Below are 8638 nucleotides of genomic sequence, written 5' to 3'. Positions count from 1 at the left end.
AGAGCATCTTTATTATAGTCCTCAGAATGAGTGGCAGTTGCTTTGAACAGCTGTTCACAACACCATGGAAGTAAAACAGTAAAGTTAGTACTTTCAGATTGTTGAATCATGTTCATCTGTTAGTGTCACTTTCACAGGTCACGTGGTTGACCTGTGATTGTATGATTATGAATTGTAACAAATAAAGAAAATCCTTGAAGAAGCAACTCTTACACAATTTTCTTCTAAATCGGCCAGAATTGGGATAATATGGTTTATATATATATATATACACACACACACACACACACGAGAATAATTAGTGTAAAGTTGCCTCACTCGCTGTAACACTCACAGCCCCCAATAGGGGGCGCGAGAGGTGGATGATCCGGAAGTTGATTAGTGATGCCTGATCGGGGCACACCACGCTGTTGTAGAAATGGACGCGTTCGAGTTGTTTCGGAAACTCGGAGTTGGGGCTAGATTTGACCTGAAGAGGTTTGGTCAGGACGCCGCTCGGTTTAAGGTAAGCTTTATAGTGTAGCTGATGACGTACTGGATGAAAACAGTTCATGCTGCTGTTAACGAATCGCTATGGTTTAATGCATTTTAGCTAACCTCGAGTTTTGCTGTCCTGCTTGTGTAGGAGTATAACGTTTTAGGCAAGTTGTTGTGCTTAATACATGTATTTGAAGAATTGTACAACCGTAACACTCACACATACATGTACACACACGCTTGTGTATCGTTTTATTTTGTAGCCCGTGAGGAGTCACTCAGAAGAAGCTTCTCCCGATCCTCTCTCTGCGATTGATTATTTTGCCACTGCCAATGGAGCCCAGAGCTGGACCCAGGCACAGGAGGAAGAGGAGGGCAGGGAAGAATATGAGGGAAGTGAAGACGGAGATTCCGACATAGGAGGCAAAAGAAAGCGCAAAGAGGAGGAGAGAGAAGTGAGGACCAAAAAGAAGAAGAAAAAGACCAAAAGCAACCAAGCGGAGGTGAAAGGTAAAGAAGTTGTAGTAGTAAAGGTTGCAGTTTTAAAGTGTTCACTATGGAAACCTTGTTATTACAAAAATTTCGAGTGACGTTTAGAATGAACATGATCTAGCTGTTCACTCCTGTTTGATGTCTTCTGTCTGGCTGAAGCTGGCGGTGAACTGCTGAAAGAGACGCAGGGAACTGGCATCACCTGGACCTCTTCTTTGGACAGAAAGATCCAAAACCTGCCGAGTGACGGGAAGGAGAAATCTTCGTTGAAGAGGCTGAAGCATCTTCATCAGGAAAAGGTCCTTACTGGGCTACATTTTATAGCACAAAGAAGTAAAATAAAGAGATTCTGATACATTTTAAAACTTCTTCTTAGTGGTGAAATGCTGTGCAGAACTACTGCTGTCCCCCTATCCGCCATCGAAAAAGGTATTTCTCTTTCATTCTAGGTCAATCGTATTCGCGCCCAAAACCGCATAAATGTGCACGGCTGTGACATACCTGACCCTGTGTGCACATTTGAGGAGCTGCTGTCCGAGTATCGCCTCAACCCGCGTGTCCTTCAGAACCTCAGAGACGCCGGGCTCAGTTCCCCAACGCCGATACAGATGCAGGCGATGCCCCTCATGATGCATGTAAGCACGCACGCTCGTCCTCATTTCTTTGATTTGGGATTAGTGCACAGACGGTGATTTTTCTGAGGGTTTCACTCTTGGTTTGGTTTGTCTGTCAGGGTCGGGAGCTGCTGGCCTGCGCTCCCACGGGATCTGGGAAGACTTTGGCTTTCTGCCTCCCACTGCTCGCTCAGCTGCAGCAGCCAGCCAATCAGGGCTTCAGAGGTGTGATCATCTCCCCAACCAGAGAGCTGGCCAGCCAGGTATGCACCATAAATTAGAAAGTGATCTGTTTAAAAAGTAAGGAGGCCTTTCCTGATGTGAACAACAGCAGCTGGTGATAGATAAAGGATGATAAGTGACTGACTTCCTGTGTTTTCAGCAGTATTTGGTCATTGTTGTTGAATTGTGTTCAGACCTACAGAGAGCTGCTCCGTCTGTCAGAGGGAGTCGGGTTTAGAGTTCACATCATAGACAAAGCGTCACTAGCGGCTAAGAAATACGGACCACAGTCAAACAAAAAATACGGTAAGAGATCGTTGGTTCATAGGGGAAGAAAAATAAGTAAATCTCACTGGCTTTTAACTCCTGACGTTTCTGTGTGCAGATATACTCGTCAGTACTCCAAACAGACTCATCTTCCTTCTCAAGCAGGATCCTCCAGCTGTCGATCTCAGCAGGTGACATTTGATCTGCTCAAATCTGATGGTTTTTGTGTGTCGTACCCACTCTATTTGTCTCTTTATTACTTAAAAAAAAATAAAAAAGAAGACAGATGATGTTCTGGGTGTTGCTTTTCAGTGTGGAGTGGCTGATTGTCGATGAGTCCGATAAGCTGTTTGAAGACGGCAAGACGGGCTTCAGAGAGCAGCTGGCCACCATTTTTCTGGCCTGCTCCGGTCCAAAGGTGCGCAGGGCTTTCTTCAGCGCCACTTGCACGGCAGATGTAGAACAGTGGTGCCGCCTGAACCTCGACAACCTGGTTTCTGTAAACATCGGGCACAGGTACGGCTCTAGCTGAAGAACTGCTTACTGCAGCAAATTCATGCCTTCTTTTTTTGTCACAATAGAAACATGGGTGTTTCATCTTTTTTAGAAATACAGCTGTGGATACAGTAGATCAGCAGCTGCTGTTTGTCGGGACAGAGAATGGCAAGCTTGTGGCAATGAGGGATATCATCAAAAAAGTAAGGAGCTTACTTGATTTCAAATAGAACAGATTTATTAGTGGTTATTGCATAAACACCCGTTTAAATCATTTCTAATTTCTGATTATTTTATCTTACAAGCTAAGATAAAATAAAAGAGTCCTCTTTTCTGTGTTTCAGGGCTTCCTGCCGCCCATGCTGGTGTTTGTTCAGACTATAGAAAGGGCACGGGAGCTTTTCCATGAGCTGGTGTATGAAGGCATCAACGTGGATGTAATCCACGCAGACCGCACACAGCAGCAGGTACATCAACACACCTACCACTCCTGTCATTTATTTCCATTTCAGTTAATTTATTGAGTGCTCTCGTCCTCATCGTTTGCTCCTATGTGTCAGAGAGACAACGTGGTGAACAGTTTCCGCTCCGGGAAGATTTGGGTGTTGATCTGCACCGCTCTGCTCGCCAGAGGAATCGACTTCAAAGGCGTAAACCTCGTACTCAACTACGACTTCCCTACCAGCGCTGTGGAGTACATCCATCGCATTGGTTGGTTTGGACAGTGATCCACAAATAATCAGCCTGATGTTTCCACTTTGTCTTTGACGCGTATCACACTCTGTGTCTGTCAGGTCGTACTGGGAGAGCTGGACATCAGGGGAAGGCCGTCACCTTCTTCACAGAGAATGACAAACCTCTGTTGCGCAGGTAGGAAAAGAGCAAACTGAGTTAGTTTTTTTTTCTTCATTCAAACCCATATCCAGCTGTTAACACACAATTTTCTGGATTTTCCATGGACCATCCTATTTGGTTCTTGGTCTCTATCGTTGGTGTTGCTTTTTTTAATAAAATAATTTCACTGCAGCACAATGATTGCAAGTTTAGGTCACTTCTTGCCATTAATTTATTTTTAAAGCACCTTGAATTTAAATACTGAGCCTGTAGTTTTTCCTTTTTTTCCCCTATGCTTCTCTTTAACAGCATTGCTAATGTTATAAAACAAGCGGGCTGTCCTGTACCAGACTACATGGTTGGTTTCAAGAAAATACACAGGTAAGAAAGCTCCATGATTGCCTGCACATTTACAGAAATGTTTCCTTTGATTTAATGCTTAATTGCTCCCTGTTGAGTTTTGGTAAGAGCGGTCTGGTCGTTATCTTTTTGTTTAGCAAAGTAAAGCGGAGACTTGAGAAGAAACCTCCCAAGAGAAGCACCATTTGCACAACTCCTCGCTTCTTAATGAAGACCAAAGGCAAAGATCAGAAAAAAGGAAACAAGCGAGCAGCGAGAGGAGAGCAGAAAGGAGAAAACGGAGCTCAAACAACATCACACCAGGAGAAAGAGGAAAAGAAGACAAAAGGACAGGGGCTGAAGAAAGGAAATAAAACACAGAAAGAAGGAAAAGAAAAACACAAGAAAGTGTCTCAGAAAACAACAACAGAGACTTCAGGAACCAAGTTACAAAGGTGGGGAAGGACTTTCATGCACATTTATCCAGTCCAATAAACTACAAACTGCAATCTTATCAAACTCTGTTATGTAAAAAAAAAACAAAAACAAAACCCATACATATATGATAAATGACTCTGTACACAACATAAACCAATTTCCTTAGCATACCATTAAAGTGAAAATCTGTGAAAAGTTGAAAGTAGGAAACATTATTGTCAAATATATCACAGAGGCCTGTATGGAGCCAGAAATTGAACCCACTTGAATAAAAATATTTCTAATATTCATTCTTTCTTCTTCAACAGGAAAAAGGGGAAGAAAACTAAGCTGAAGGCAGACTAGAGGAGTGCGATGCAGATGGACTGATGAGAAGATGCATTTGCAGTCTGATTTATTGCCAACCTTTACATTTCTGCTTTGTAATATGAGAGTATAAAATAAACTTTTATATGTGTATAAACTTTTTTTGGCATTTTATTACATTTGTTCACCTGACTGAACAGAATTTTGTATATTTGTTAATAAAGATGATGACTGTGAAAGTACATTAAATAGCAACTGGGTATTTTTGATTAGAAATAAACTATAAACTGTAAGTTATTGTACTCTTGAGGGCCAGCTATAACAGACGGTGCCCTAAAATGTACCATTTCTGTTCAACCCTTCACCAGACTTTTTTTTAGTGTTCGATTAATACTTTAAGGGTAACTTAAAAAAAAATGGGTATTCATACACACAGATATAATAACTGTTATTAAATCAGGCGAAATTTCTTTATAAATATAAATGTCTTTATATATAAAATTTGAAATATATTTCTTGCCAGTCCAAACTGTTGAAACCTAACTGAAACCTATTTTCCTTCAATAATTACACATACAGCACTGTAACAACAGTCTGGTGCTTAAAGAGAGGGGAGATATGTTTATCTAATTACATAATTATTTTTTCATGAATTTATATAAAGAAAGAAAAGATTATTGTAATAAATTTGAGAGTCATGCAAACAAAGTATTTTCGGAGCAACTTTTCATCAATGTGATAGCAAAAAAGCAAATTTCCGAACTATCGCGATACATTTGCTATGAGATCTCGCCCATGCAATATACCGCAGGAAACCCCGTTCAGTCTTCCTTTCTCAACATGGCACCGAAGGTGAAGAAGGAAGGTTCGTGAATCTACCAGTTTTGAATGAATAAATCGTATATTTTAGTTGACTTGGTGCCTCTATTTATACCGTATGTGTACGGTATAAAGGAATATAGTGAAATTGTTTTGTTTGAGCTCAAGTTATTGCTGTCAGAGCTGTAAATATGTGGATATCTCAAGAGTGTGGGTCCGGCATGTAGACTGTAACGTGATGCTGGCTAAGCTAAGCTAAATCAAGCCGCTGTTGATGAAATCGCATGTGTTTACAGTTACATTTATCTAATGTTTTCTTGTTAAGTTGTCTCTTATGGACACGGCTTAGCTAGTTCATCTCATTATGGCTTCATTAACTCAGATATGTCTGCGGATTAGGTGTTTTAGCTCATGTTAGCAATGGCCTGAGCAGGCTTTAAAACGTTGCATTAGCAGCGCGTGAGAGCATCTCTAAATTTCTTTGATGTTATTGAAAATTTGACTGTTGAAGTTTTAGCTGTTGTAGTCAGCGATACTTCCTATAACGTAAAAAACCCTGAGAGCGTGTTGGTGTGCTAGTAATCTGCCTTCTGGGTGTTAATACTGTGTGGACGGCAGATATGGTTGTGTGCATACTGAGCAGTAAGAAGTAAACTCCCATGTCTTTTAAGCACATGTATCTTAAGATCATGATTCAATGCAAGTACTGTCTAACTTTGAAATAGCTGTGAGGCAGATCCATTCAGCTTCATTTGTATATAATGCTTATTTTAGTATTTGTGTCAGTGTAAATGTGGCTTTCACTGGATCAGCTACAAATCATTACAGTATTCAGTAGATGACCTGCTGTGTACATTGTATGTGGTATGTGGGCCACAGGTTGACTTGACAGTGCTGTGATATTTTCCAAAGTGTTCTTTGCCATATTGACAAAGCCTAGAATAATGAACCACTGTCTAATAGTGGTAACTTTCTTTTCTCCCAATCATAGCTGTCCCTGCCAAGACTGAGGCCAAGTCAAAGGCTCTGAAGGCCAAGAAGGCTGTGCTGAAAGGCGTACACAGCCACAGGAAGAAGAAAGTCAGGACTTCTCCCACCTTCCGTCGCCCTAAAACCCTCCGTCTCCGCAGACAGCCCAAATATCCCCGCAAGAGTGCTCCTCGCAGGAACAAGTGAGTTACAAACAGTTCACGCAGGTCACAAACATGGACCTTGGTGCACATGATGGTAATAGCGATCAAAGCATGAAAAAGCATGATTCCAGTTTTTTTAAACTTCTGATGCACCAATCTTAAATTTTTTATAACATGTTTGTAGTGAGCAATAGTTAATAAGCAGTTAACCTTTAATTATATTGTAGAGACTTTGAAATTAAGTGAGGACCTCTGACCAAAGAACTTATGCATTTTATTTTATAGGTTGGATCACTATGCCATCATCAAGTTCCCCTTGACAACAGAGTCTGCTATGAAGAAAATTGAAGATAACAACACACTTGTGTTCATTGTGGATGTCAAGGCCAACAAACATCAGATCAAGCACGCTGTCAAGAAGCTGTACGACATTGACGTCGCCAAAGTCAACACACTCATCAGGTAGAAATCCTCACACAGGCTGAGCCGAAAGCCAGCTTCATACAGACCTTTTCAGTCCTTTACACTTTCCCATGAAGGAAGCATTGACTTCATATATACTCATCATACGCTGTGCAAGTATCTGGATAAATATGACATTTAAGTGGATGTGCTGAAAACAAGACAAACCAACACATCAGGATATTACAGGAAGATTTCCAACCGATGTTATTGTGGAGGGGGTCATGGGACCCTTTTTTACCCATTAATTTTGTATAGCATTGAAATGACTGTGTGTGTGTGTGTGTGTGTGTGTGTGTGTGTGTGTGTAATTTGTTTTAGCCTTCTGGTAAATGATTTGCCTGATATCTGTCCATCTATGTCCCAGTAATGAATTTGAATTTGCCACATCTGACAGCCAATAACAGCCAATTTGGTGCACATGATGGTAATAGCGATCAAAGTATGAAAAAGCATGATTCCAGTTTTTTAAACTTCTGATGCACCAATCTAAAAACAAAAAACATTCTAAACATGTTTGTAGTGAGCAGTAGTGAATAAACATGCCTTTATGTGCAGGCCTGATGGTGAGAAGAAGGCGTACGTCCGTCTCGCACCTGATTACGATGCGTTGGATGTTGCAAACAAGGTGAGCCTTTATTCCGCTGTTGACTTTCTGAAGCCATATCAGTCATGTGCATGTGATGTAAACTTTATATTTGCTCTGAATGTCTGTGATGCATTCAAAGGAACCACTGATGCAAAACAGTGCAGATACAGATGTGACGACTCTGTTGATGAACATTGTGTAATTAATATCCTTTTTTATTTTATTTGCAGATTGGCATCATCTAAACAGCAGTCGAAGAGACTTGTGGAATAAAAATAAATATTTGTATAAACAAGCTCTTCAGTCATCTTGTGTGTTTTTTGGAGTGTAATTTACACCTTTGACAAACACTTGAGTTATTGTAATTATGATTCAGTTAAGCTGTGGAAATACTGCTCCATCCTGAAAGTGAAATGCATGCACTTTTCTCCAGCATAGGAAATAATCAGTGCTTATCTAAGCACTTACATTTAATTATCAACCTGTGAGCGATTGGCTGTGATCCCTTTTTTATGCCAACACTTACATTTGATAGCAGTTTCTAATTTTAGTTTTTTTAGTACAAATCTGCTTTGATGACGATGAGAACCTGCTAAATTTATTAGTTTAAGCTCTCCTGATAGCGAGTTTGAGATTACTGACTGTATTTACGCATTTTATAAAAGTTTATACATGTTAATGATATTTTTGGAGCACAAAAGAACAGTAAGAAGAGGGGAAATTTGTGATTTAAACATCTGCTTGCTCTATTTTCAGTTTAAATATTTGTCAGTTATACATAATATTAGCAGTGCTCACCCATTCCTGGTTCACTCCACAGCAAAAGAGTGTGACAAGGCATTGTTGCACATTGTGGCGGTACACACAGAAGTATCACAATCAGTCAACCACCCTTTCACTCAGCAATGGCTCACTACAGGGATGTGTGCCGAGTCCTCTCCTATACACCATCTGCACCAGCGACTGCATCCCAAAAGCCGATCTCCCTCCCTTATCCATAAAGGGTGACTGCATGGAGAGGGTATCCTCCTTTAAGTTCCTTGGTACCCACATATTTGAGGACCACAAACACATCAGCCCTGGTGAAGAAAGCCCAACAGCGCTTCCCATTTCCTGAGGGTTCTGAGATTTGAAAGGCTGCAGACTGACCT

The 8638-nt window shown here is 40.8% G+C and overlaps 2 protein-coding genes and 3 non-coding genes across 5 annotated transcripts; all 5 read left to right on the top strand.

The window, feature by feature from the left end:
- Nucleotides 1-354: 354 nt before the first annotated feature.
- Nucleotides 355-4733, top strand: ddx52 (DEAD (Asp-Glu-Ala-Asp) box polypeptide 52). The gene is made up of 15 exons (XM_085289045.1): nucleotides 355-505; nucleotides 741-987; nucleotides 1129-1268; nucleotides 1419-1604; nucleotides 1703-1846; nucleotides 2000-2111; nucleotides 2191-2263; nucleotides 2385-2588; nucleotides 2680-2770; nucleotides 2912-3034; nucleotides 3128-3278; nucleotides 3362-3437; nucleotides 3711-3782; nucleotides 3899-4195; nucleotides 4487-4733. Exons 1-15 carry the CDS (start codon nucleotides 419-421, stop codon nucleotides 4521-4523), a joined length of 2040 nt encoding a protein of 679 aa, XP_085145171.1. The 5' UTR covers nucleotides 355-418; the 3' UTR covers nucleotides 4524-4733.
- Nucleotides 4734-5279: 546 nt separating this feature from the next.
- On the top strand, nucleotides 5280-7782 carry rpl23a (ribosomal protein L23a). The gene is made up of 5 exons (XM_085289044.1): nucleotides 5280-5349; nucleotides 6295-6475; nucleotides 6722-6898; nucleotides 7457-7526; nucleotides 7718-7782. Exons 1-5 carry the CDS (start codon nucleotides 5280-5282, stop codon nucleotides 7730-7732), a joined length of 513 nt encoding a protein of 170 aa, XP_085145170.1. The 3' UTR covers nucleotides 7733-7782.
- On the top strand, nucleotides 6518-6590 carry LOC146565714 (small nucleolar RNA Z17). Its single transcript, XR_014894233.1, has one exon. It is a non-coding gene; the product is annotated as a small nucleolar RNA Z17 (small nucleolar RNA).
- Nucleotides 7313-7384, top strand: LOC146565713 (small nucleolar RNA Z17). The gene has a single exon (XR_014894232.1). It is a non-coding gene; the product is annotated as a small nucleolar RNA Z17 (small nucleolar RNA).
- LOC146565712 (small nucleolar RNA SNORD42) lies at nucleotides 7573-7641 on the top strand. The gene has a single exon (XR_014894231.1). It is a non-coding gene; the product is annotated as a small nucleolar RNA SNORD42 (small nucleolar RNA).
- Nucleotides 7783-8638: the final 856 nt, after the last annotated feature.

The sequence above is a fragment of the Mchenga conophoros genome, linkage group LG10 (assembly GCF_057382185.1).
Source record: "Mchenga conophoros isolate Kocher_MC1m ecotype Shallow Benthic linkage group LG10, M_conophoros_male_GT1.1, whole genome shotgun sequence".
Classification (NCBI taxonomy): Eukaryota; Metazoa; Chordata; class Actinopteri; order Cichliformes; family Cichlidae; genus Mchenga; species Mchenga conophoros.
Note: the sequence above shows the minus strand (reverse complement) of the source record. Positions and strands in the feature narration are given on the sequence as shown.

What these genes read in the sequence shown, in the direction of transcription:
- rpl23a (XM_085289044.1), top strand. Translation starts at nt 5,280, where the DNA reads ATGCAATATACCGCAGGAAACCCCGTTCAGTCTTCCTTTCTCAACATG. An exon ending in AGTGCTCCTCGCAGGAACAA is followed by an intron (nt 6,476 to 6,721) that starts GTGAGTTACAAA and finishes TTTATTTTATAG; the next exon opens with GTTGGATCACTATGCCATCA. An exon ending in AAAGTCAACACACTCATCAG is followed by an intron (nt 6,899 to 7,456) that starts GTAGAAATCCTC and finishes CTTTATGTGCAG; the next exon opens with GCCTGATGGTGAGAAGAAGG.
- ddx52 (XM_085289045.1), top strand. Translation starts at nt 419, where the DNA reads ATGGACGCGTTCGAGTTGTTTCGGAAACTCGGAGTTGGGGCTAGATTT. An exon ending in CAACCAAGCGGAGGTGAAAG is followed by an intron (nt 988 to 1,128) that starts GTAAAGAAGTTG and finishes GTCTGGCTGAAG; the next exon opens with CTGGCGGTGAACTGCTGAAA. An exon ending in TCAGGAACCAAGTTACAAAG is followed by an intron (nt 4,196 to 4,486) that starts GTGGGGAAGGAC and finishes CTTCTTCAACAG; the next exon opens with GAAAAAGGGGAAGAAAACTA.